Source organism: Saimiri boliviensis, chromosome X (assembly GCF_048565385.1).
Source record: "Saimiri boliviensis isolate mSaiBol1 chromosome X, mSaiBol1.pri, whole genome shotgun sequence".
NCBI lineage: Eukaryota > Metazoa > Chordata > Mammalia > Primates > Cebidae > Saimiri > Saimiri boliviensis.
This window is the reverse complement of record NC_133470.1, coordinates 72,070,400-72,098,262: the sequence shown is the minus strand read 5'-3', so window position 1 is coordinate 72,098,262 and position 27,863 is coordinate 72,070,400. Positions and strand designations below refer to the sequence as shown.

General features: G+C 36.4%; 1 protein-coding gene across 3 annotated transcripts in view; it reads left to right on the top strand.

Moving 5' to 3' along the window:
• Window positions 1–27,863, top strand: part of POF1B (POF1B actin binding protein) — a 94,582-nt gene that overhangs the window by 54,453 nt on the left and 12,266 nt on the right. For all 3 annotated transcript variants that reach the window (XM_003938705.3, XM_010349360.2, XM_074392214.1), the window contains 8 exons: window positions 10,803–10,830; window positions 12,075–12,149; window positions 18,976–19,068; window positions 19,920–20,033; window positions 20,862–21,014; window positions 21,320–21,439; window positions 23,096–23,224; window positions 24,060–24,142. In XM_003938705.3, coding sequence (XP_003938754.1) covers window positions 10,803–10,830; window positions 12,075–12,149; window positions 18,976–19,068; window positions 19,920–20,033; window positions 20,862–21,014; window positions 21,320–21,439; window positions 23,096–23,224; window positions 24,060–24,142 — 795 coding nt within the window. The remainder of the gene's footprint in view (window positions 1–10,802; window positions 10,831–12,074; window positions 12,150–18,975; window positions 19,069–19,919; window positions 20,034–20,861; window positions 21,015–21,319; window positions 21,440–23,095; window positions 23,225–24,059; window positions 24,143–27,863) is intronic.

Genomic DNA, 27,863 nt, shown 5'->3' with positions numbered 1-27,863 from the left:
CCTTTCCCCATTGCTTGTTTTTGTCAGGTTTGTCGAAGATCAGATGGTTGTGGGTATGTTGTATTTCCTGTGAGGCCTCTGTTCTGTTCCATTGGTCTATATCTCTGTTTTGGTACCAGTACCATGCTGTTTTGATTACTGTAGCCTTGTAGTATAGTTTGAAGTCCGGTAGTGTGATGCCTCCTGCTTTGTTCTTTTTGCTTAGAATTGACTGGCCTATGCGGGCTCTCTTTTGGTTCCATATGAAGTTTAAGGTGTTTTTTTTCCAGTTCTGTGAAGAAGGTCATTGGTAGCTTGATGGGAATAGCGTTGAATCTGTAAATTACTTTGGGTAGTATGGCCATTTTCACTATGTTGATTCTTCCTAACCATGAACATGGAATGTTTCTCCATCTGTTTGTATCCTCTCTTATTTCATTGAGCAATGCCTTGTAGTTCTCCTTGAAGAGGTCCTTTACGTTCCTTGTTAGTTGTATTCCTAAGTACTTTATTCTCTTTGTAGCAATTGTGAATGGCAGTTCGTTCTTGATTTGGCTCTCTTGAAGTCTATTACTGGTGTATAGGAATGCTTGTGATTTTTGCACGTTGATTTTGTATCCTGAGACTTTGCTGAAGTTGTTTATCAGTTTCACGAGACTTTGGGCTGAGATGATGGGGTCTTCCAGATATACAATCATGTCATCTGAAACTAGAGACAATTTGATTTCCTCCTTTCCAATTTGGATACCCTTTATTTCTTTTTCTTGCCTGATTGCTCTGGCTAGAACTTCCCGTACTATATTGAATAGGAGTGGTGACAAAGGGCATCCTTGTCTAGTGCCAGATTTCAAAGGGAATGCTTCCAGTTTTTGCCCATTCAGTATGATATTGGCTGTTGGTTTGTCGTAAATAGCTTTTATTGTTTTGAGATACGCTCCATCAATACCTAGTTTATTGAGGGTTTTTAGCATAAAGGGCTGTTGAATTTTGTCAAAAGCCTTCTCTGCATCAATTGAGATAATCATGTGGTTTTTGTCTTTGGTTCTGTTTATGTGGTGAATTACGTTTATGGACTTGCGTACGTTGAACCAGCCTTGCATCCCCGGGATGAATCCTACTTGATCATGGTGGATGAGCTTTTTGATATGCTGTTGCAATCGGTTTGCCAGTATTTTATTGAAGATTTTGGCATCTATGTTCATCATGGATATTGGCCTGAAATTTTCTTTTCTTGTTGAGTCTCTGCCGGGTTTTAGTTTCAGGATGATGTTTGTCTCATAAAATGATTTGCGAAGGATTCCCTCTTTTTGGATTGTCTGGAATAGTTTCAGAAGGAATGGTATCAGCTCCTCTTTGTATGTCTGGTAGAATTCAGCTGTGAACCCATCTGGACCTGGGCTTTTTTTGGGTGGTAGGCTCTTTATTGCTGCCTCGACTTCAGACCATGTTATTGGTCTATTCAGGGTTTCGGCTTCTTCCAGGTTTAGGCTTGGGAGGATGCAGGTGTCCAGGAATTTATCCATTTCTTCCAGGTTTACTAGTTTATGTGCATAGAGTTGTTTGTAATAATCTCTGATGATGATTTGGATTTCTGTGGAATCTGTGGTGATATCCCCTTTATCATTTTTTATTGCATCAATTTGGTTATTCTCTCGTTTCTTTTTTATTAATCTGGCTAGTGGTCTGTCTATTTTGTTGATCTTTTCAAAGAACCAGCTCCTGGATTTATTGATTTTTTGAAGAGTTTTTGTGTCTCTATTTCCTTCAGTTCTGCTCTGATCTTAGTTATTTCCTGTCTTCTGCTAGGTTTTGAGTTTTTTGATCTTGCTCCTCTAGCTCTTTCAATTTTGATGATAGGGTGTCAATTTTAGATCTCTCCTTTCTTCTCATGTGGGCACTCATTGCTATATATTTTCCTCTAGAGACTGCTTTAAATGTGTCCCAGAGATTCTGGTATGTTGTGTTTTCGTTCTCATTGGTTTCGAAGAACATCTTTATTTCTGCCTTCATTTCATTGTTTATCCAGTCAACATTCAAGAGCAAGTTGTTCAGTTTCCATGAAGCTGTGCAGTTATGAGTTAGTTTCTGCATTCTGAGTTCTAACTCGATTGCACTGTGGTCTGAGAGACTGTTTGTTATGATTTCTGTTCTTTTGCATTTGCTGAGGAGTGATTTATTGCCAATTATGTGGTCAATTTTTGAGTAGGTGTGATGTGGTGCTGAGAAGAATGTATATTCTGTGTATTTGGGGTGGAGAGTTCTGTAAATGTCTATTAGGTTTGCTTGTTCCAGGTCTGTATTCAGGTCCTGGATATCCTTGTTGATTTTCTGTCTGGATGATCTGTCTAATATTGACAATGTGGTGTTAAAGTCTCCCACTATTATTGTGTGGGAGTCTAAGTCTCTTTGTAAGTCATTAAGAACTTGCCTTATGTATCTGGGTGCTCCTGTATTGAGTGCGTATATATTTAGGATCGTTAGCTCTTCTTGTTGCAGTGATCCTTTTACCATTATGTAATGTCCTTCTTTGTCTCTTTTGATCTTTGTTGCTTTAAAGTCTATTTTATCAGAGATGAGAATTGCAACTCCTGCCTTTTTTTGCTCTCCATTTGCTTGGTAGATCTTCCTCTATCCCTTTATTTTGAGCCTTTGTGTATCATTGCATGTAAGATGGGTTTCCTGGATACAGCACACTGATGGGTTTTGGCTTTTTATCCAATTTGCCAGTCTTTGTCTTTTGATTGGGGCATTTAGTCCATTGACATTTAGGGATAGTATTGTTACGTGTGAATTTGATGCTGTCATTTTGATGCCACCTGGCTGTTTTGTTGGTTAGTTGATGCAGATTCTTGATTGTGTTGATGCTCTTTTACCATTTGGTGTGTTTTTGGAGTGGTTGGTACTGGTTGTTCCTTTATATGTGTAGAGCCTCTTTCAGGAGTTCTTGTAGAGCAGGTTTGGTGGTGACGAAATCTCTGAGTGCTTGCTTGTTCACAAAGGATTTTATTTTTCCTTCACTTATGAAGCTTAGTTTGGCTGGATAGGAGATTCTGGGTTGAAAGTTCTTTTCTTTAAGGATGTTGAATATTGGCCCCCAGTCTCTTCTGGCTTGTAGGGTTTCTGCTGAGAGATCTGCTGTGAGTCTAATGGGCTTCCCTTTGTGGGTAACCCGACCTTTCTCTCTGGCTGCCCTTAGCATTTTCTCTTTCATTTCAACCCTGGTGAATCTGACGATTATGTGCCTTGGGTTTGCTCTTGTTGAGGAATATCTTTGTGGTGTTCTCTGTATTTCCTGGATTTGAATATTGGTCTGCCTTGCTAGGTTGGGGAAGTTTTCCTGGATAATATCCTGAAGAGTATTTTCCAGCTTGGATTCATTCTCTTCATCACATTCAGGTACACCTATCAGACGTAGATTAGGTCTTTTCACATAGTCCCACATTTCTTGAAGATTTTGTTCATTCCTTTTTGCGCTTTTTTCTCTGTTCTTGCCTTCGCTTTTTATTTCATTGAGTTGATCTTCGACCTCTGATATCCTTTCTTCTGCTTGATCAATTTGGCTGTTGAAGCTTGTGCATGCTTCACGAAGTTCTCGTGTTGCGTTTTTCAGCTCCATCAATTCACTTATACTCCTCTCTGTGCTGTCCATTCTCGTCAACAGTTCGTCCAATCTTTTTTCAAGGTTCCTATTTTCTTTGCGTTCGGTTAGAAAATGTTCTTTTAGCTCACTGTAGTTTCTTACTACCCACCTTCTGAAGTCTGATTCTGTCATTTCATCACCCTCCTTCTCCATCCGGTCTGGTTCCCTTGCTGGTGAGGAGTTGTGATCCCTTTTAGGAGGAGAGGTGTTCTGGTTTCGGGAGTTTTCATCCTTTTTGCGCTGGTTTCTTCCCATTTTTGTGAGTTTATCCACCTGTTGTCCGTCTCTGTCCCAGGGAGTTGGAGCTTTATGAGTTTCCGTTGCACTACTGCCTTTTTTGATTTTTCTTTCAGGTCTGACCCGCCCAGCTAGCAGCATGCCTAGCCACTGCCTGCCTGTAGGGGCTTTGCTGAGCTGCTGTGGGCTCCGCCCAGCTGCCCTGAGCTCTTCCCTGTAGTCCTTTTTATATGGGCGTAGTTAGAACTGTCTCGGCAACGGTGGCCCCGCCTCTGTTATGGCGGAGTCTCTCTGTTGTGGCAGGTTGCCTCGGCAACGGCGGGTTGCCTCGGCAACGGCAGCCTGCCTCCATAGTGGTGGAGAGTCTCAGTAATGGCGGAAGCCCCTCCCCCACCGAGCCGGACCGTCCTAGTTCAGCTGTGCTTGGTTTGAAGGGCTCAACCCAGAGGGTTTCCAATTACTGTTTTTGTTTTTGTTGTTGTTGGGGGTGGAGGGGTGGGACCAACCGAGCCTGATCACCTGGCTCCCTGACTCAGAGTCTTTTCTTTTAAGTTGAACGACCCCGCGTTCTGGTCGCTTGTTGAAAAGGCGCCGGGATCTCCCGTGCTGCGACTCACTGAGTCGGCTCAAACTGCGGCGCCGGCTCCTGGCGGATTTTTTACCTAGGAATCTCCTGGCTTTACTCTCTATTTCAGCTGAATGGGCAACTCTGCCGTCTCAGGGCTCTGCTCGCCAGCTAAGAGGGCTCCCAGACCAGTGGCTTTTGTATGGAGAACCGCAGCAACAGGGAGTGGTCACAGCAGCCGCGCGGGCGGAATCAGCCCCGCGGGGGCCAAAACAGCCGCACCGGCTGGGACTGCGACGCTGGCGACCCCTCTGCATGGGTATCTCCTGGTCTGTGGGCAATAAGAGTTCGTCTGGAAATGCGGCGTCCACTCACCCTCTGCACTTTCACTGGGAGCTGAAGTCCTGAGCTGTTCTTAGGCGGCCATCTTCCCAGCATTTGATGAGCCATATTGAGCATTTTTAAAGAAAAAAATTTTCAACCAAGAATTTCATGTCTGGCCAAACTAAGCTTTATAAGTGAAGGAGAAATAAGAACTTTTTCAGACAAGCAAATGCTAAGGAAATTTGGTACCACCAAACATGCCTTACAAGAAGTCCTGAAGGGATTGCTAAATATGGAGAGGAAAACTATTATCAGACAATATAAAAACACACTTAAGTACATAGACCAGTGACACTATAAAACAACCATACCAACAAGTCTACATGATAACCAGCTAACAACATGATGACAGGATCAATACTAACCTTGAATGTAAATGGGCTAAATGCCCCTATTAAAAGGCACAGAGTGGCAAGTAGTATAAAGAAACAAAACCCAAAGTTATTTTATCTTCAAGAGACTCAATGACACCCATAAGCTCAAAGTAAACGGATGGAGAAAAGTGTACCAGTCAAGTGGAAAACAGAAAAAAGCAGGAGTTGCAACCCTAATTTCACACAAAACAGACTTTAACAAAACTCAAATAAGATGAAGAACATTACATAATGGTAAAGGGCTCAATACAAAACGACCTAATTATCCTACATATATATGCACCCAACACAGGTGCACCTGGATATATAAAGAAAGTTCATAGAGAACAATGAAGAGATTTAGATAACAACACAATAACAGTGGGAGACTGTTAAACTCCACTGACAATATTACACATATCAGTGAGGTGGAAAACTAACAAAGATATTCAGAACCTTAACTCAACATTTCACAAAATGGACCTAATAGCTACAGAACTCTCCACCTCAAAACAAGACTATGCATTCTTCTCATTTACACATGGCACATATTTCAAAATTGACCCCCAAATTGGGCATAAAACAATCCTCAGCAAGTACACACAACATGAAATCACACCAACTACACTCTTGAACCACAGTGCAATAATAATAGAAATTGATGCTAAGAAAATCACACAAAACCACATAATTAAATGGAAATGAAACAACCTGCTCCTGAATGACTTCTGGGTAAATGATGAAATTAAGGCAGAAATCAAGAAAAAATTTGAAGCTAATAAAAACAAAGATAACAAGAAATTTTTTTGAAACTAATGACAACAAAAATACAACATATCAGAATCTCTGGGATATAGACAAAGCAGTGTTAAGAGGGAAGTTTACAGTGCTAACCTCCCATATCAAAAAGTTAGAAAGATCTCAAATTAACAACCCCAAACCACAACCAGAGGAGCTACAGAAACAAGAGCAAACTAACCCCAAAGTCGACAGAAGACAAGAAATAAGCAAATTCAAGCTGAACTGAAGGAAACTGAGACATGAAAAACCATACAAAAGATCAATGAACCCAGAAGCTGGTTTCTTGAAAGAATTAATGGGAATGATAAACCTTTAGCTAGACTAATAAAGAGAAAAAGTGAGAAGATACAAATAAATGCAATCAGAAATGAAAAGGGGATTGAAATACAAAAATCCCTCAGAGACTATTACAAGCACCCTATGCACGCAAGCTAGAAAACCTGTAAGAAATACATTCCTGGAAATATACAGTTTCTGAAGATTGAACCAGGAAGAGACTGAATCCTTGAGCAGCCCAATAATGAGGTCCAAAACTGAGTCAGTAATAAATAGCCTAGCAAATAGAAAAAGCCCAAAACTAGATGGCTTCACAGCCAAATTCTACCAAATGTATCAGGAAGAGTTGGTATCATTTCTACTGAAACAATTCTGAAAAAAAAAAAAAATGAGAAAGAAGGACTCCTTTCTAACTCATTCTATGAGGCCGGCATCATCCTGATACCAAAACCTGGCATGAACACAACAAAAAAATAAAACTTAAGACCAATATCCTTGATGAACATTGATGAAAAAATCCCCAATAAAATACTATCAAACCAAATTAAATAGCATATCAAAAAGCTAATCCACACCACAATCAAGTAGGCTTTATTCCTGGGAGGCAAGGTTGATTTAACATATGCAAATCAATAAATGCTATTTACCATATGTATAGAACTGAAAACAAAAACCACATGGTCACTCAATAGATACAGAAAAGGTTTTTTGATGAAATTTAAGATCCTTTCATGTTAAAACCTCTCAAGAAACTAGGAATTAAAGAAACAAACTTCAAAATAATAAGAGCCATCTCTAACAAGCACATAGGCAACATCATACTAATTTGGAAAAAGATAGAAACATTCTTCTCCACACCAGAACAAGATAAGAATGTTCTCTCTCACCACTTCTATACAACATCGCCCTGGAAGTCCCAGCCAGAGCAATCAGGTAAGAGAAAAAAATAAAGGGCATTTGAGCAGGAAGAAAGGAAGTCAAACTATCCCTTTTTTGCAGAAAATATGATTCTATACCTAGAAAACCCCATAGTTTCCACCCAAAATCTCCTTGATTTGATACACCACTTAAAGTTTTAGGATATAAAATTAATGTACAACAATGAATTACATTTTGATTCACCAACAATATCCAATCTGAGATCCAAATCAGGAACACAATCTTATTCATGCTTGCCTCAAAAAGAATAAAATACATAGGAATACAGCCAACGCAGGAAGTAAAAGACCTCTACAATGAGAATTACAAAACACTGCTCAAAGAAATCAGAGATGACACCAAGAAATGGAAAAACATTCCATGCTAATGGAGAGGATTAATCAGTATTGTCAAAATGGCAATACTGCCCAAATCCATTTACAGATTCAATGCTATTCCTATCAAGCTAGCAATGTCATTCTTCACAGAATTAAAGAAAACTATTTTGAAATTCATATGAAACCATAAAAGACTGGAATAGCAAGACAATCCTAAGCAAAGAGAACAAAGATGAAGACATCAGATTACCCAACTTAAAACTCTACTACAAGACAACAGTAACCAAAACAGCATGGGTTTGCTCCAAAAACAGACTCATAGACCCATGGAACAGAATAGAGATCCCAGAAATAACGCCACACATCTACAACTATCTGACCTTTAACAAAAGCTACAAAAATATGCAATGGGGAAAGGACTCCCTATTCAGTAAATGGTGCTGGGATAAAAAATGGCTACCCCTATGCAGAAGATTGAAAGTGGAACTCTCCTTATACTACATACAAAAATTAACTCAAGATGTATTAAATATTTAAACCTGAAATAAAAATCAATAAAAACTCTGGAAGATAACCTAGGAAATATTATTCTAGACATAAGACCTGACAAAGACTTCATAACAGATATGCGAAAAGCAATTACAACAAAAACAAAAACAGACAAATGTGACATAATTGAGCTAAAGAGCTTCTGCACAGCAAAATAAATTATCAACAGACTTAAAAGACAATCTATGGAATAAGAGAAGAAAATATTTGCAAACCATGTATCTATCACAGGTGTAATATACAGAATCTATAAGAAACTTAAAGATTTTTTAAAGTTCAGGGGTACAAGTACAGGTTTGTTACATAGGTAAACTTGTGTCATGGGGTTTTGTTATACAGATTATTTCATTACCTAGGTATTAAACCTAGTACCCATTAGTTATTTTTCCTGATCCTCTCCCTCCTCCCACCCTCCACTCCCAATAGGCCCCAGTATGTGTTGTTCTCCTCTATGTGTCCATGTGTTCTCATCATTTAGCTACCACTTATAAGTGAGAACATGCAGTATTTGGTTTTCTATTCCTGTGTTAGTTTGCTAAGAATAATGGTCTCCAGCTCCATCCATGTCCCTTCAAAGGACATGCTCTTGTTCTTTTTTATGGGTGCATACTATTCCATGGTGTATATGTACCACATTTTCTTTATCCAGTCTATCACTGATGGGCATTTAGGTTGATTCCACGTCTTTGCTATTGTAAATAGTGCTGCAATGAACATATGCATGCATGTGCCTTTACAATGAAATTATTGATATTCCTTTGGGTATAAAACCAGGAATGGGATTGCTGGGTCAAATGGTATCTCTGTCTTTGGTCTTTGAGAAATTACCACACTTCTTTTTGACAATTTACAAGCAAAAAACAACCTCATTAAAAAGTGGGCAAATGACATGAACAGACACTTTTCAAAAGAAGACATACATGACTGACAAGCATATGAAAAACCCTCAACATCACTGAACATTAGAGAAATGCAAATCAAAACCATAATGAAATACCTTCTCACAGCAGTCAGAATGGCTGTTATTAAAAAGTCAAAAAATCACAGATGCTGGCATAGTTGTGGAGAAAAGGGAATGCTTATGCACTGCTGGTGGGTATCTAAACTAGGTTAGCCATTGTGGAAAGCAGTTTGGCAATTTGTCCAAGAACTTAAAACAGAACCAGCATTTGACCTAGCAATACCACTGAATCAAATGCTGATTCTGTTTTAAGTTCTTGGACTAATTGCCAAACTGTTTCAACCAATACCCAAAGGGATATAAATTGTTGTAGCATAAAGACACTTGCACAGCTATGTTCACTGCAGCACTATTCACAATAGCAATGACATGGAATTAACCTATATGCCCAATGATTGTAGACTAGATAAAAGAAATGCGGTACATCTACACCATCTAATAGTACATAGCCACATAAAAGAATGAGATCATATCGTTTGCAGAGTCCTGGAAGGAGCTGGGGGCCATCATTCCTAGCAAACAAATTCGGGAACAGAAAGCCAAATGCTGTATGTTCTCATTTATAAATGGGAGGTAAACATTGAGTACATATAGACACAAAGAATGGAACATCAGACACTGGAGCCTACTTGAGGGTGGAGGGTGGGAGGAGGATGAGGGTAAAGAAACTACCTATTGGGTACTGTGCTTATTACCTCAGTGGTGAAATAATTTGTACACCAAACCACCACAAAATGCAACTTACCTGTGTAACAGACCTGTATATGTACCCCTCAACCTAAAACAAAAGTTTCAAAAGTGAATAGATCAATCAATCTTGGAATGTTTTCATGATAAAATTCTATTAGGCAATAAAGACAAGTTAATGACTTCAAAATAAAATAAATATTCTGTCTTCTGTCAAAACCCATGTTTACTGTTTTTTGTTTATTTAGTTGTTTGAGAAGTATGTTTATCATATATATTTTGGGCCTAATTCTTCCATCAAGTAGAGCAGGAACAAGTTGGCAAAAATGAAGGCCTGTGTCTTGCCTCAGACAACACTGTAAGTGTATCCTTTCCAGTTTTCAACATTCCCAAAGGAGTAAGTGCCAGTGTGGTATAACCAGTAACAATTTTCCTGCAGCATTTTCCTACCTAACACAGCTCCACAAAGGGTCTTTCAACCCCTGTGACCAAATCCTCATTATGATGCTAGAAATTCTATTACCCTAATAGAATTTTGATCATTTTGCTTAATGCTTTGTCCCTACGTAAAGATTCAAATATCCTTCAAGCCTCATCATTGCTAAATATATTCTAGTATAGATTAAATAAGTTATTCAGACTTGTCTTGCAAGTTTTGATTTTGTTAAAGAGGGTATGAAGAACTTGAAAACACTATGGAGAGAAGATGGAATCAGCACTGAAAGATACAAGGAGAAAAGGAAGGTGGAAATAGAGAGATAAATGCTATTTTCGTTATTTATTCACCCAAGTAGCATTTATTGCCAAGCACTGAGAACTTCTAATCCAGCTACAATTAAACTAGTGCTAATGGATGGCACTAACCATTTCTGCATATTTTATTGTTTTGTTATTCAGATGTTCATTTTTAATAGATCTGGGAATTCCAGAAAAATTATTTTAGTCAAACTAAATAAAAGTACCATTTTAGTTTTAACATTTTCACTTGTGCTTATAAACTGAATAAGTGCTCTTATATTTCAAAAAGTAAGATAAAAATAGAAAACTAGCATTTATATATGATCAGTGAATGCACTTTTCTAAAGATGTCTATCTTTTTTATTTGTTCTTGCAGCAAACAGGACTTTGAGTCGACAGATGAGGTAAGTGCAAAAAGTGCAAAACTACCTGAAAATCAAATATAGTATAATAACAAAGTAGATTCTGTTATTTGCAATAATATTCTTTTAGTTAAGTACTTTTGCCAGACTGAAAATGCAGGTAAGTGAAAGAAATGATGGCCACTTTGCCTTTAAAATTATATAAACACTTACATACTTATAATGGCTACAAAACTAATAATCAGTCATAAAAAGTTTTATCAGCTGTCAGTTTATAATTTAATTTGTCTATGCTTATTGAAATGTTTGTTTGAAATGTTCTATTTTTAATTTTTGTGTGTACATAGTAGGTGTATTTATTTATGGGGTACAAGAGATATTTCACTGACCACATATTCTCTGCTTTAGAAAACTGAAATCTATATAATTGATTAAATAGCAAATTTAGTTTTGATATTCTTCAAAGCCTTGTATGTACTGTGCTAGTCAGCAACTTAAAGTAAAAATATTTTCAAGTATTAATCTAGTACATATGCATATTATCTTAATAATTGCTTTTAATAGAATAATCAAATAGAGAAAAACTTATTTCTATGCAATAAAAAGCACAATGGCCTCTTTTGTGCTTTTAATCGTTTTTTCTTTTTTTTTTTTTTCCCAGTTACTGGTATACTGCATTCATTACAATTATTCAGTAATTCCTAAATTACCTTAAAAAAGTACTTCAGTTCCCCACTTATAATTAGTTGAAGCTTTTCAGTGTTGTAGCAACATCATAATCTTTCAAGTCATTAGAGCTCTATATAAATTCTCAGTAAAATCTGTAACATCATTAATTTTTATTTTATATCCCAAAGTTTTCATTATTTCAAAAATCAGCTTTAAAAATGTCATACCTACCACCCAACAAAACTTCCAGTTTTTAAAAATATACAATGAATAAAGTGAATAAAGTGTGCAAAGGTATTTAGTAGGCCATTTTGCTTTTGTTTTAATTTTGTCTTTTTATGAATAGAAATGGAACTTCTCATTGGTTGCCCAAAACTTTTCCTCAAAATGCATGGAATTCAGGATTATTTTTATACTGTTTGTAATATAATAGATTTTTTAATGTAAAAACTGATAAGGCAAAAGGAAGCTCATAGAAACTGTTTCTCAAAAAGTGAATTAATCTTTTAGTATTCCTAAAATATGTCCCATTACACAGGAGTCTGTGGATTGCTGATCTTATGATTGATGTTTATCTGTTCCATGGACAAGGCTTTTTTTTTTTTTCTTTCTTACAGTCAGAAGACATTGAATCATTGATTCCTAAAGGATTGTCAGAGTTTACAAAACAGCAAATTCGCTATATTCTGCAGGTGAGATCAGGTCAAGAATGGATGTGTGAAATCAACACTAACAAACAGCTCCCTAGGTTGCTTCCCTTAATTAAGAACAGAAAGTTCCCAATTAAAATCCTGTTTCCTAAGAGTTGAGGATTCTTTGATTAGACAAGGGTTATATTAAAGTTTAGTCAGATCACCAAAAATTATATTGAATGACTAGCATTCAGGAAAACATTCTGGAAATATTACTTCCTTCTGTGGAATGCTCTTATTCACTCCTCAGTGCTTTAGTACAATCTGACTCTATCTCATAATTTTTACCTTCCTCTTCTCCATTCCACCCTTTCCCCTACCACACCTACCCTACCTCATCATTGGCAAGGAGAGATGGAAAGGCCCGTTCCTAACTTTTCTTGAATTGTGGAAGACTAGAGATCACTGGAACAGTAAATTCCCCATGAGAAAAGGAGAGATCACAGATCAAGATAGGGCTAAGGAATGGTCGTGGTGGCTCATGCCAGTAATTTCAGCAGCTTGGGAGGCTGAGGTGGGCAGATCACTTGATGTCAGGAGTTTGAGACCATCCTGGTCAACATGGTAAAACCCCATGTGTACTAAAAATACAAAAATAAGCTGGGCATGGTGGCATGTTCCTGTAATCCCAGCTACTCAGGAGTCTGAATCAAGAGAATTGCTTGACACAGGAGATGGATGTTGCAGTGAGCTGAGATAGTGCCACTGCACTCCATCCTGGGCAGCAAAGCAAGACTTCGTCTCAAAAACAAACAAACAACAACAACAACAAAAGTTAACAACAGAATCAGATAGATGCTAGGGAAATATGACTAAAAAGAAGAGTACGCATTTTTCCAACAAATGAACCTAAAGATAATCTAGTTTTGTCTGGTGACGCCAATTTCTAAGTTTGATATTTGGTCTCAGGTCTTTGTTGATCATCAAAGTATTGAAGCTGGTATCATGTTTATGAAAATTAAATAAAATATTTTTAGTGGCAAACACTTTGTATTATAGATGGCAGTTTGGGGAACACATATGCTCCTCAAAACTTGAATCTTGGAGACATCTTTGATATTATCTCCAGTAGTGGGATGTCCATCCAAAGTGCATTGGAGGTCTATTTTTTTTTTTTTTTTTTTTGAAAACTCTTTCTGAGGATCTTTGCATCTAAGTTCATGAGAGACATTGGTTTGTAGGTCTGTAGTTTTATTTCTTTTTTTTTTTTTTTTTTTTTTTTTGGTACTCTTTGGTTTTGGTATCAGGGTAATACAAACTTCATAAAATGAGTTAGGAAGTGTTTCTTTCATTTCTATTTTCTAGAAGAGTCTGAATACTTGCTGTTAATTCTTTTTTAACATTTGATAGAATTCTCCAGTGAAAATATCTAGGCCTGGAGATTTGTTTTAGGGAAATTTTAGAAAAAACTAAATTCGATTCTTTAATAGTCAAAGCGCTCTTCAAATGATTTGTTTTATATTGGTTGAGTTATGGTATCTTGTGTTTTTCAAAGAAGTAGTCCATTTCTTCTAAGTTGTCAAATCTATGCATGTATAGTTGTTCATATTGTTCGTAGTATTTTATCCTTTTGATGGCTTCAGGGTCTGCATTGCTATTCCCTATTTAATTCCTGATATTAATAATTAGTGTCTTCTGTTTTTCTTCTTTATCAATCTTCTTAGAGGTTTATCAATTTTAATTGACTTTTTCAAATAAGCAGATTTTAGTTTCATTGGTCTTTGCTATCGTTTTTCTGTTTTCAGTTTCATTGATTTCTGTTTTAAACTTGCTGAAAGAATGACTTTTTAATGGTTTCACCACAAAAATGATAAGTTTCCATTTTTATCTTTATCACTTCCCTTCTTTGCTTGTTTTTGGTATATTTTGCTCTTATTTGTCTAGTTGCTTGACACAGGAACTTAGGCTATTGATTTGAAACCTCTCTTGTTTTCTAATGTAAGCATTTAGTGCCACAATTTCCCTTCTAGCATTGGTGTTAGTTTTCTTTCTAGAATGCCAATAAGATAGAACCCTTCACTCCCCTGGAAAGGGGGCCAAAGCCAGAGAGCCAAGTGGTCTAGCTCAGTGGATCCCATTGCCATGTAGCCCAGCAAGATAAGATCCACTGGCTTGAAATTCTTGCTGCCAGCACAGCAGTCTGAAGTCAACCTGGGACACTTGAGTTTGGTGGTGAGAAGGGCGTCCACCATTACTGAGGCTTGAGTAGGCAGTTTTCCCCTCAAAGTGTAAACAAAGCCACCAGGAAGTTCTAACTGGGTGGAGCCCACCACAGCTTGGCAAAGCCGCTGTAGCCAGACTGACTCTCTAGATTCCTCCTGTCTGGGCAGAGCATCTCTGAAAGAAAGGCAGCAGCAGCCCCATCAGGGGCTTATAGATAAAATTCCCATCTCCCTGGGACAGAGCACCTGGGAAAAGGTGCGGCTGTGGGCACAGATTCAGCGGACTTAAACATTCCAACCTGCCAGCTCTGAAGAGAGCGGCAGATCTCCCAGCACAGCACTTGAGGTCTGCTAAGGGACAAACTGCCTCAAGAGGGTACCTTATTCCCATGCCTCCTGAATGGGAGACACCTCCCAGCAGGGTTCAACAAACACCTCATACAGGAGAGCTCTGGCTGGGACCTGGTGGGTGGCCCTCTGGGACGAAGCTTCCAGAGGAAGAAATGGGCAGCAATCTTCACTGTTCTGCAGTCTCTGCTGGTGATAACCAGGCAAACAGTGTCGGGAGTGGACCTCTAGCAAACTCCAGCAGACCTGGAGCAGAGAGGCCTAACTGTTAGAAGGAAAACTAGCAAACAAGAATAGAATCAACATCAACAAAAAGGATGTTCACATGAAAACCCCACCTCAAGGTCACCAACATCAAAGACCAAAGGTAGATAAATCCACGAAGATGAGGAAAAAGTAGCACAAAAAGGCTGAATAGTCCAAAAAAACAGAATGCCTCTTCTCCTCCAAAGGATCACAACTCCTCGCCAGCAAGGAATCAAAATTGGATGGAGAATGAGTTTGACAGATTGACAGAACTAGGCTTTACAAGGTGGGTAATAACAAGCTCCTCTGAGCTAAAGGAGCATGTTCTAATCCAGTGCTAGGAAGCTAAGAACCTTAAAAAAAGGTTAGAGGAATTGCTAACTAGAATAACCAGTTTATAGAAGAACATAAAAGACCTAATGGAGCTGAAAAACACAGCACAAGAACTTCGTGAAGCATACACAAATATGAATAGCCAAATCAATCAAGTGGAAGAAAGGATATCAGAGACTGAAAATCAACTTAATGAAATAAAGCGTGAAGACAAGATTAGAGAGAAAAGAACGAAAGGGAATGAAGAAAGCCTCCAAGAAATATGGGACTATGTGAAAAGACGAAACCTGCGTTTGATTGGTGTACCTGAAAGTGACAGAGAGAATGGAACCAATTTGGAAAACACTCTTCAGTGTATTATCCAGGAGAACTGCCCCAACCTAGCAAGACAGGCCAACATTCAAAGTCAGGAAATACAGAGAACACCACAAAGATACTCTTCGAGAAGAGCAACCCCAAGACACATAATCGTCAGATTCACCAGGGTTGAAATGAAGGAAAAATTGTTAAGGGCAGCCAGAAAGGAAGGTCGAGTCAGCCACAAAGGGAAGCCATTCAGACTAAGAGCGGATTTACATGGTAATGGATTTCTCTGGCCTTATCCTGTTTGGGATATGCATAGCTTCTTGAATATGTATGTTACCAGTTTTTTCTAATTTGGGAAAGTTCTCAGTCATAATTTTTTTGAATATTTTTTCAGCTCCATTCTCTTTCTCCTTTCTTCCAGTACTCTGAACATGAAAGCATGTGTTATACACTCACAGGCCTCTAGGCTCTGTTTAATTTTCTTCTAATTTATTTGTTTCTAATATTCAGATTATATACTTTATCTTGTTCTATCTTTAAGTTCACTAATTCTTTCTCTGTTCCTGCATTCTGCGTTTTAGCTTACCATTGAGAGTTTTGTTGCTTTGGTTTGGTTTTTGTTTGCTTGTCTAGATTTTTTTTTTTTTTTTTTTTTTTTTTTTTTTTTTTTGAGATGCAGTTTCACTCTTGTTGCCCAGGCTAGAATGCAATGGCGCAATCTTGGCTCTCTGCAACCTCAGCCTCCTAGATTTAAGCGATTCTCCTGCCTCAGCCTCTTGAGTAGCTGGGATTACAGGCATGTGCCACTAGGCTGGGCTAATTTTTGTATTTTTAGTAGAGATGGGGTTTCTTCATGTTGGTCAAGCTGGTCTCGGACTCCCAACCTCAGGTGATGTGCCCACCTTGGCCTCCCAAAGTGTTGGGATTACAGGCATGAGCCTCTGTGCCCTGCCACTTGTCTGGTTAGTGACCTTTTCAGTTCTAATATTTCTATTTAGGCATTTTTTATGTCTTCTATTTATTTGCTGAGACTTTCTATTTTGTTGTCGAGACAATGTATTTTTACAGTCTCTTTGCAACTTCTTGTTGAAGTATTTTATGATGGTTGTTTTGCATGCTTTATCAGGTAATTCTAACTTTTCTATTATCTTGATGTTGTCATCAATTATGTGCTTTTTCTTACTGAGCTGAGATTTTTGTTGTTCTTGGAATTATCAGTGATTTTCAATTGACCCTGAACATGCCTGATCTCCTTTGATCTTAGAAGCTAAACAGGATTGAGCCTGGCTAGTACTTGGATGTGAGACCTGGCCATTTTTATGTTGTCAGTCTCTGGGTCTCATTCAGATATTCAAATATCAGAGAAAGTGTGTGCACTACCTATTACGGCCAGCTGGTGGTGGAAGTAGAGGTTCCCCCACTCAGCTTTTCTTGATGTCCTAGGGTGAAAGCCCAAGCTCCCTTCCCAGTCTCAATTGATATCACAATGTTTGGCATTTCATTTTTGACCAGTGGGAATGAAAGCCCCATCTCTTCACTCTGCCTTTTCTGACACTGTCCTAGTGAATGCGTTGTGTACCATCATAGAGCCTGACAAGGGTGAAGTCTAAGATCTCTTCTTGGCCAGGCACGTGGCTCAAGCCTGTAATCCCAGCACTTTGTGAGGCTGAGGCAGGAGGATCATGAGGTCAGGAGATCGAGACCATCCTGGCCAACATGGAGAAATTCCGTCTCTACTAAAAATACAAAAATTAGCTGGGCATGGTGGCGTGCACCTGTAGTCCCAGCTACTCGGGAGGCTGAGGCAGGGTTGCAGTGAGCCGAGATTGTGCCACTGCACTCCAGCCTGGCGCCTGGCGACACAGTGAGACTCTTTCTCAAAAAAAAAAAAAAAAAAAAAAATCTCTTCTTGGCCTTTGATCGTCTGCGTGGAAGTAGAGTTGCAGTTTCTTCTGCGGTGTTGGTTAAGGTACATTAGTTACTACCTAAAAGTTTTCTGTCCTGCTAGGCTGACCCTTTCATGGTCCTTTGGCTAGAGAAAAAAGGCTTTTCTCAGGACTTTTGTTGTTCATTAAAGTAACTAGATGACCAGCTTCCCCAACATTGATCTAATATATGAAGCAAAAAGAAAACCCAGGAACTCCCTGCTGTGTCATTTCTCAGGTCCCAAGATTCCTAATCAATCGTCTCTCTTTTCACCAATCTGAGTCTTTTTATATTTGTTTTATATATAATGTCCAGGACTTCTAGTTATACTTAGCAGGAAGGCTACGGAAAAGTATTTTTTCTTCTTTTTTATTTTTTTTGGTGAAGCAACAAAAGCAGAGATTTATTGAAAATGAAAGCACACTCCACAGGGTGGGAGTGAGCTGAGCAATTGGCTCAAGAGCACAGTTATATAATTTTCTGGGGTTTAAAAGCCCTCTAGAGGTTTCCCATTGGTAACTTAGTATACATTCTATGTAAATGAAGTAGTGGCCCGTTATCAGTCGGATTGGTTTCAGAAAGCGACCAATCAGAGAATGAAGTTACGAAGTTACACCTTAAACAAACGTCTGCTTAGGTGTGGAAAGTATTTCTACTCCATCTTTGCAGAAGTTGAAGTTGTCTGTTTTTTAAATCATTTTTCTTTAAAGAAATGAGACTAATCTAGTAAAAGAGTTTCCACTCTCTTTAAAATTTGAGATAAGCCAGTTGCTGTGGCTTATAACTGTAATCCCAGCACTTTAGGAGGCCAAGGCTGGTGGATCACTTGAGGTCAGGAGTTCGAGACCAGCCTGGCCAACAGAGTGAAACTCATTCTCTACTCAAAAAATAAAAATTCACTGAGTATGTTGGGTTCGCCTGTAGTTCCAGCTACTCAGTAGGCTGAGGTGGGAGAATTGCTTGAACCCAGGAGGCGGAGATTGCAGTGAAATGAGATCATGCTACTACACTCCAACCTAGGTGACAGGGTGAATTCCAGTTTTTTTAAAAATTGAGATGGCTCTATACGTTAAAGTTAAACTTAATTCGTATTATATTCTTCTCACCTCAGGCAAAATTCAGGAAGTTGGCAATACACTTAGGGAGATTCATTTTATTATTTGATGATTAACTGTCTTATCTCTTCTAATCTTTTAAATAAAGAATAATGTAAAATTAAAATTTTGCTGATAGAATTCTACCTTGTGACAAAGATGGTACTTTGCCATGGCAAAAATAATAAATACTTGTTATAAATACGTAGCTATGTTATCTTCCGGACTGTTACTTGGATTACTTAAATACATTATTGACAAAATGCTTTGTATCACTATTCTAATTTGCCATATCAAAGTAAAATTATTAATAAGTTTGCTAGTAGGAACAAAAAAACAACATAACTTTCACTTATATTGCCTATTTTCAAATGTTAGTAAAAATAAACCATTAATCCTTTCTTCCTCCAGATGAGGGGTATGTCTGATAAGTCACTCCGGTTAGTGCTGTCCACATTTAGCAACATACGGGAGGAGCTTGGACATCTTCAAAATGACTTGACAGTAAGATTTATTTTTATATTTTCCAAAGCCTTTCTAATTCCTAGCTTCCTGATACAGAAATAAAGACGTCCAGTATACCTTTTTAAAATTTAATACAGCACAATATTATGCTTACTCAGACAAAGCTCAATTATTTTCTTCAAACAGTTAATTGGCATTGAAAGAGGAGAAAAGAGGTATCTAAAGTATAAATGAAAGAATGTTGGATGTGCACGTATTATTTAGTTTACTACTAAAGCAATTTAATGATTAAAGCCAGAGAGTAGTTTGCAAAATTAAAATAATCTGACTCATTGAAGGTAAATTCCCCCTTTTTCATATTTCTAAAGCATACTCTGAATTTCCATTCAAATACAATAACTTGAAAACATTTTTCTCTAAAAATTTTTTTTTCTGTTTTCTATTTTAATTGGTGTTCTTGGTGCCATCAGCTAGATACATTCAGAATGCTTTCCACACTTTGAATAATGCTTTGAGGACTTTGGAGTAGTTTTGCTGTTTCTGGGTTATAATGAACATATTTAGACTCTAATTTAAAAATTTACCACCTGCTGGGATTAACAAGGACTCTTTGTAGATTGGAAGAAAACATTAAAAGATTTCAGAAGGTTCTGTTTCATTTCATGTACGGTTAGTCAGTCCATCAAAATGTCTCTTTCAATGAAGGTTTTAGAAGTTTCAATCATTTCGTATCCCATATTGTCTTAACTTTTAAGAATTTTGCCTTATTAAGCAAGAACAAATGAAACAAGTGCTTATTTAAATCTTCCAAGGTAAACAAGTCTTTGTATCATGTGACTGTTGACAAGTTTCTGTAATTCTGAATCATAATAAATAATTTATGCTTCTAGTCTCTGGAAAATGACAAGATGAGACTTGAGAAAGATTTATCATTCAAAGATACTCAAATAAAAGAGTACGAAGAACTCTTGGCATCAGTGAGAGCAAATAATCAGCAGCAGCAGGTAAATTGATGCTTTTATTGATGTTAAACTAGATTAAGCTTTTTATATACACAATTACTGGCACATTGGGGATATGATATATAATCAAAATAGAATTAAAATATGATGGAAAAATTTGTTCATATGAGAATTGAGAGGTTTTGAGCATTTCCAATGGCTGAAAGCCCTCTCAGAAAAACAGGTAATCTTATGTATTTTAGATATAAAGTATATAGGGCTTACAATTATTTATGTTGTTGGGTGACCAGAGTTGTATAAATACTAAAAATCTAGGTTCATGCATTTATTTAATCTACTAACATGTCAATGAAAAAAAGCTGTTGTAGACCTTAACACATGTTTATGCAATAAATAAATGAATGAAAAAACTCTAGATGAGTTCTCTGAATGTCTGAGCAGAGAGAATTCCTAGGAAATTGTAAGTAGTCTCTAAGGTTTACTTGTTCCTGATCTTTACTTCTATGACTGTCCCAAATTCTTCCTCAGTTACTAGTTGTCACATAAATAATCAGTCATATGGTCATTTTTGTGCCTACTAGAAAGCAGAGTACAATATTGTCACAAGGTAGCAAGCATCTGATTGTTAAAATGAGACATTATAAATTCATCTAGTCATGATTCCCTCTCACTCAAAATAGGAAAGTGAGACTAGAGGTGACACTATAATATCTTGCACGGCTGACTTAATGTACCATGTAAGACCAAGAGTATAAGAAAATTGGGCATGGGAAAATAATTACTTGATTCAATTAAATGAATCAATAAAAAGACCACTCCCTCACCAAAAACAAAATGCATTTGTCTTATGTACTTGTGTCTTCTTTACAGCAAGGACTTCAAGACTCAAGTTCAAAATGCCAGGCACTGGAAGAAAACAATCTGTCTCTTCGACATACACTTTCAGACATGGAATACAGACTAAAAGAACTGGAATATTGTAAATGTAATTTAGAGCAAGAGAATCAAAACCTTAGAATGCAGGTATTAAAACTTCTTTTTAAAAACACAGTGCTGCCTTAGTTACATCATTGCAATCCTAGCGTTGGCAATATAAATAGTAAATATATATATTCTATTCATCTTGAGAAAACATATGGACTGCTTTCCCTCACATATTATTAGATCTTAATCACTGACATTTGAGCTTTATAATGCAGTTCCTGAAAATTGCTTTCATTATTTCAATGTGTTAACCATGTAATTTTCGTCTAATAATAATCCTTGTAACATAATATGTATTTTCTTCAAAACAATCCAATTACAGATAGTTATTTTGCCTTCTATAGGTTTCTGAGACTTGCACAGGGCCAATGCTGCAGGCTAAAATGGACGAGATTGGAAACCATTACACAGAGATGGTAAAAAACTTGAGAATGGAGAAAGATAGAGAGATCTGCAGACTGAGGGTATGTTGATCTTAATACATTGCATAAATACACATGTCAACACAAACTTTCTAGCAACATAATAATGGCTTCAAGTTTAGAGCTATAAGAAAAAATTAGCTGTAGGTAGAGTTTTAGAAATACGTCATGGATCCTTTTGTTTTACATACACATTACTATATCTAAAATATGATTGTTAAATTATTTTCTAGTTCAACTTAATTTCTTCTAGGAAAATAAAAGAAGAAATTCATTTCAGTGTTTTGGTTTCTCTTAATTTATTTTTTGGGATAGGTGGAGGACTCTTTATGATTTTGCCTGAAGCATGCTTATGCAGGCAAAAGCAGTATTTGAGATTACCCAGTAGAGCCACAGCTAGATTTGTAAAAATTCTCACTTAATTTTGAGGGATGATAAATAGCAAGGACTTTGTCAAGCCTGAGGATAAAAACAATGTTAAGTTTTATGTAGCTATAATTGACATCAAAATTAAGATGATATTTGTAAGTATATATTGCCTTATCTTGTAATTCTAGGTTGAATTTACTTAATCTAATACTTAATTTCCTGATTCCTAAGTGTAGTAAAATATACTTAAATATTTTAATAAACAAAATAATCACATATTTGTCTCTCCAAATATCACTGTATAATTTTTACCAAAAATCAAAATGAAACAAAATATAATTTGTTTTAAAAACCTACCAATACTTCTAGCAGATTTCTTTCACTGATTTCTTTTCCATCCTAACATTACTGATAGCACTTCAACCTAACCTAGATACATATGAGCTAAAGAGGGAAATTGACAAGATTTGTAGTAGAAGACCTATCATAGAGTTTCAGCTATGTTACTGTGTGGAGGTGTCATTTAACCTCTCTGGAGCCCATTATCTGTTTTGTAAATGAAGATTATAATAATGCTTATGTCTGGGCGTGGTGGTTCACGCCTGTAATCCCAGCACTTTGGGAGGCCAAGGCAGGTAAATCAAGAGGTCAGCAGTTCAAGATAGATCAGCCTGGCCAATATGGTGAAACACTGTCTGTACTACAAACATACACATACACAAATTAGTCAGGCGTGGGGGCATGCACCTGTAGTCCCAGCTACTCAGGAGGCTGAGGCAGAAGAATCACCTGAATCCAGGAGGCAGAGGTTGCAGTGAGCCGAGATCGTGCCACTCCTGCACTCCAGCCTGGGAAACAGAGCAGGACTCCGTGTCAAAATAATCATAATCATAATCATAATCATAATAATGCTTATTTCACAGGACTGCTGTGAGAACTGAGATAATTCATGCAGGAGAAATATTTTGTAAACTGAAAATCAGAGTGTAATAGTAGTTACTGGTATTGTAATTTTCTTAATTAGCAATTTAAGGAATCTAAAGTGCCTGTTTTCTTAGCTTTACTTTAAATTTTGCTGCCTAAGACAGTTACATAGATAATGTTTAGTACTACATAGCAAAGACACCTTAAAAAAAAGGAGAAATTTGTAATTGGCATTTCAATTCATATTACATACTCATGGAATTCTGTAAAAGTTTATGACTATTGGTATTTTACTTTCATTTCATAACTAGCTGTGTGAGTTTGTGTCACTTAACCTCCCTGGAACTCAGTTACATGTTTTGTAAATGAAGATTGTAATAATACTTATTCTTTTTAAATCCTTAGTCCCAATTAAGCCAGTACCAGAAAGATGTTTCAAAGAGAGACGGAAGTTGTAGTGACTTCCAATTTAAGCTTCATGAACTGACAAGCTTGCTGGAAGAGAAGGATTCTCTTATAAAGCGTCAGTCAGAGGTATAAAAGGAAGGGGTGGGGGTGGAGAAAAGTAATACAACTTAGAACTGTGGGATAAATACTTCCCATGGACTAGAAAAGGACACATATGCAGGACTCACTTTACTTCATAAAATAAAATATGTGCAAATGAGGAAGTAGAATATACATTTTTCAGGATAAACAATTCAAATGAAAGAATTGAAGCAAAAAGTAAGTGCTGTTGTACATTTAATATTTTTAAGACATTGATTTTATATTTCATTAGCAGTGAAATTCCCAGTAGACAGTGACCTCCTTACTATGTTATGAGATGCTTCATTAAAGCATGTGTTATATTCCTCCTTGTATCTGTAACCTGTAGCCCATGATATGACATTCAATAGGTACTGAAGAAATTATCAAAAATTATGGGTAATATTGTATTGCTATTACGGAGCAAATGGTGCCTGTAGTAACATTCATTGATAAACTCTTTGTTAGGAAACTATATATGCTTATATACTGAAGTTTCAATACTTTTCTTCTATGGATATAGTTTTAAGGCTTTTCAGAGCAAAAACTTCACATCCTCATCTTGACAACCATGCCCATTCAATCTCAAGTTATCCTCCAAATTTAGATATCCTGTATCAGTTGCAGGTTCCTGCGCAGGCATGTAATATAACTTATTAGGTATTGCAAAGCAACACTAGATATTCAACAAGTGGGATTAGAACATTATTACCTCAAGGCTAAAAAGGAGTAAAAAGGAGGGGGGTTGTAGTTATTGTTAGTAACCTTGCTAAATGATTAAATATACTTCTTATCTCATTCTACTTTCCTTCAAATGATTATATTATCTTTTATTTGTAAGGAACTCTCAAAGTTGCGGCAAGAAATATACTCATCTCATAACCAACCCTCCACTGGTGGAAGGACTACTATTACCACTAAAAAGTAATGTATTTTTAAATGAAATTTGAATATGAAAATTATGATCATATAATCCAAGTTATTGCATGTTTAACTGATATATGCATACTAGACAGGGTTTGGCCTTTTCTACTGGCCAATTATTCTATTGAAGAATGAATATTCACAAAAAGAGATTACTATTGTGATCAAAAAATTTTTGAAGCACATTTTTCCTGAATTTACAATATCTTAATTACCTTGGAACCGAAAAACAAATAATTGTTTTTATAGAACTACATTAGTTAGGACTCTTTCTATTGCATGTGGCAAGAGATCCAACGTCAACTGGGACTTTTTAAATTCACTTAAGTGGGATTACTTGGAATCCAGATGGAGTTTTGTATTCAAAATATGCCTTTATAAATCTGTCTTTATATCTTGGCTCTGCTCTTTCCTGTATAGACATCATAGTCAGGTAAAGTCTACCCTCATGGTAGCAATATGACCACAGATTACATTCCATCCATTTAGCAAAACCAAATAGAAAGTAATTATGAATATGTTCATAAGAAGCCTATTTTGGATATTTCATATAAATGAAATAATAAAATATGTGGTCCTTGGTGTCTGGATTTTTTTCGATTTGCATAATGTTTGCAGGATGCAACCATGATTTAGCATGTGTCAAGACTTTGTTCCTTTTTTTTGCTAAATATATCCAATCGTATGGATATACATTTTATTTATCGATTGATCAATTGGACATTTGGGTTGTTTTCAATTTTTGGCTATTGTGAATAATGCTGCTGTGATTATCTGTGTACAAGTGTGTAAGGTACATGTATTCATTTCTTTTGAGTATATGCCTAAGAGCGGGACTGATAGGTCACACGGTAACTCTACTTTTAAGGGATTGCCATACTGTTTTCCAAAGCAAAAGCACCATAATACATTCCCACCAGTAGTGTGTGAGGGTTCCACTTTCTCCCCATCCATTTGTTATTATTCATCTCTTGGATTATGAATGTCCTAGGTGGTGGGAAGTGATATCCATTTTGAGTATTGATTTGTATTTCCCTAATAACTAATGTTGTTTAGCAATTTTTTGTGTGCTTATTAGCCTTTTATAAATCTTATTTGAAGAAATGTCCATTCAATTACTTTTTCTATTTTTTAAGTGAGTTGTCTTTTTAGAGTTGAATTGCAAGAAATTTTTACATGTTCTCATACAAGTCCCTTATCAGAGACAAGATTTACGAATATTTTCATTAATTACATAAGTTGTCTTTTCACTATCTTGAGAGTATAATACACAGCATAAGTATTTAATACAGAAAAAATCTAATTCATCTTTTTTCCTGCTTGTGCTTTTGGTATTATATGCAAAAAAAAAAAAAACTACTGACTAAGCCAAGGTCAGAAATATTTACACTCATGTGTATTTTGTCTTGTATTAATATAAACTCTCTCTGGTTACTAATTGTATGATATAAAATTTTTTGTCCTTTCATTTTTGACTTATTTGCTTATTTGAATCTAAATTTTGACTCTTATAAACCACAAATAGTTGTATTTTTTTTACATTCTGCCAATCTCTGCTTTTAGTTGAAATATTTAATACACCTACATTTAATGTAATTTATAGGTTAGAATTTACATAAGTTATTTTGATATTTGTTTCTATGTATTATGTTTTTTGTTCTTCTGTTCCTCCATTCCTGCCTTCTTCTGTGTGAAATATTTTCTACAGTAGCACTGTAATTTCATTTTTATTACTTATTACTATGTTTTTTGAATTTTTCCCCTTAGGTTTACCCCAGAAGTTTAATTAATATTTCCTTGTATAGTTATCTTTACTGGTGATCTTTATGTCTTCATATGGATTTGGGAGGCTGTCTAGAGTCCTTTAATTTCAGCTTGAAGGACTCACTTTATTATTTCTTGTAGGACTCCCTTTAGTATTTCTTGCAAAACAGGTTTGTAGCGACAAATTCTCTGAGTTTCTGTTTGTATGGGAATATATTACTTTTCCTTGATGTTTGAAGAATTGTTTTGCTGGATAAAATAATTCTCAGGTGACAGTGATTTTTTTTGTTACTGTGAATGTATCATCCCATTGCCTTCTGGCCTCTATAATTTCTGATGAGAAATCAATTGATGATTTTTAATTAAGGATTCCCCTTACATGTTTCTTTCTTATTGCTTTCAAGATTCTTTTTTTCTATGGCCTTTGACAGTTTGATTATTAAGAGTCAAGGTTTGGAGCTCTCGTTTTTTTTCACTATTTGGCATTTGTTGAGCTGCTTTGATGTGCAGATTGATATTTTTAATCAAATTTGGAAAATTTTCAGACATTTATTCAGCTATTATTCCTTCCACCTTCCTCCCTCTCCTTGTGGAGTTCCCATAAACAGAACAGAATGTATATTTGTATGTTCCCATACAAACAGAATGTTCTGTTTATGGTATCTCACAGTTATCTGAGGCTCTGTTTATTTTTCTTCATTCTTTTTTCTTTCTGTTCCTCAGACTACATAAACTCAGTGGACTGTCTTCACTATTTGTTGATTCTTTCTTCCATCTGCTCACATCGGCTGTTGAGATATTTTAAAATCTAGTTATCTTTTTGACCTCAGAATTACTGTAGCTTCTCTTAAAATTAATTTCTCTTTCTTTAATAATGTTCTTTATTCAATAAGGCACAATTGTCATCCTTTCCTTTAGTTCTTTAGGCATGGTTTCTTTAGTTCTTTGAACAGATTTAAAATAGCGAATTTAAAGGCTATGTAAATATAACATCTGGCTTCTTAATGGGCAGTGTCAAGTGATTTTTCCCATTAAAGGCAATATTTTCTTGTTTCTTTGCATGTCTTATGATTTTTATTGAAAACTTGAGACTGAAAATAATATAATGTGGTAACTCTGGAAATTAGATACTCCATCCTGCCAAGGTGTTCATTGTTGCTATTGTTTGCTGCTGACGTTATTGTCTTTTGCTTAATAACTTTTCTGATCTAGTTCTGTAAACTCTGTATTCCTTTCATATGTGGTCAGTGAAGTCTCTGCTCATTTATCTTAGTGGTCAGTTAACATTTAAAAAGGAGATTTCATTACAAACACGAAGCTAGTAAGTATCCTAGTTTTCACTGAGAGGCTCTTTGTATTTGGATACATCTTCAGTGTTCTGGTAGGCAATTTATAGCTCGTCCTTAGCCCCCAGTTCCTGATTACATAGAGTTTTAAGGTTAGCCAGTAGTGAGGGCTCAGGGTTTTCTCAGGTTTTTCCTTCACATGTGTACAGCCCTGAGCTTGTACATAACCCTACACATACTTACAGCTTTCTAGATTCCCAGGAACATATAACAACTTTCAAAGCCCACTATGGACAATTTATAACTCGGTTTTTCCATTTACCATTTTTGGTCAATTTCTTGTCTGTTTGAACCATTGTAGCCACTTCAGGTAATTGTGATATTAAACAATTTCTACACATGATTTTTGACGAATGTTCCCATGAAAAAGGATTTTCAAATTGGTTAAGTGACAAGTCAAGTCTTTAAAAACTTTAATTAAATTTAAGTTTAATTTATCAACAGACAAATCAAACAATGACAATAATAATGACAATATGGCTTTGAAAGAGGTCTAACCTTGTTTTTTCTTCTAGCGACAGTCAGGCTGCCGCTGGCTTTTACCAAGATTGTTTTAAATTCTGTTGCATTGTTGGAGAGACACAGATGTGAATAGGACTATTTGAAATGCC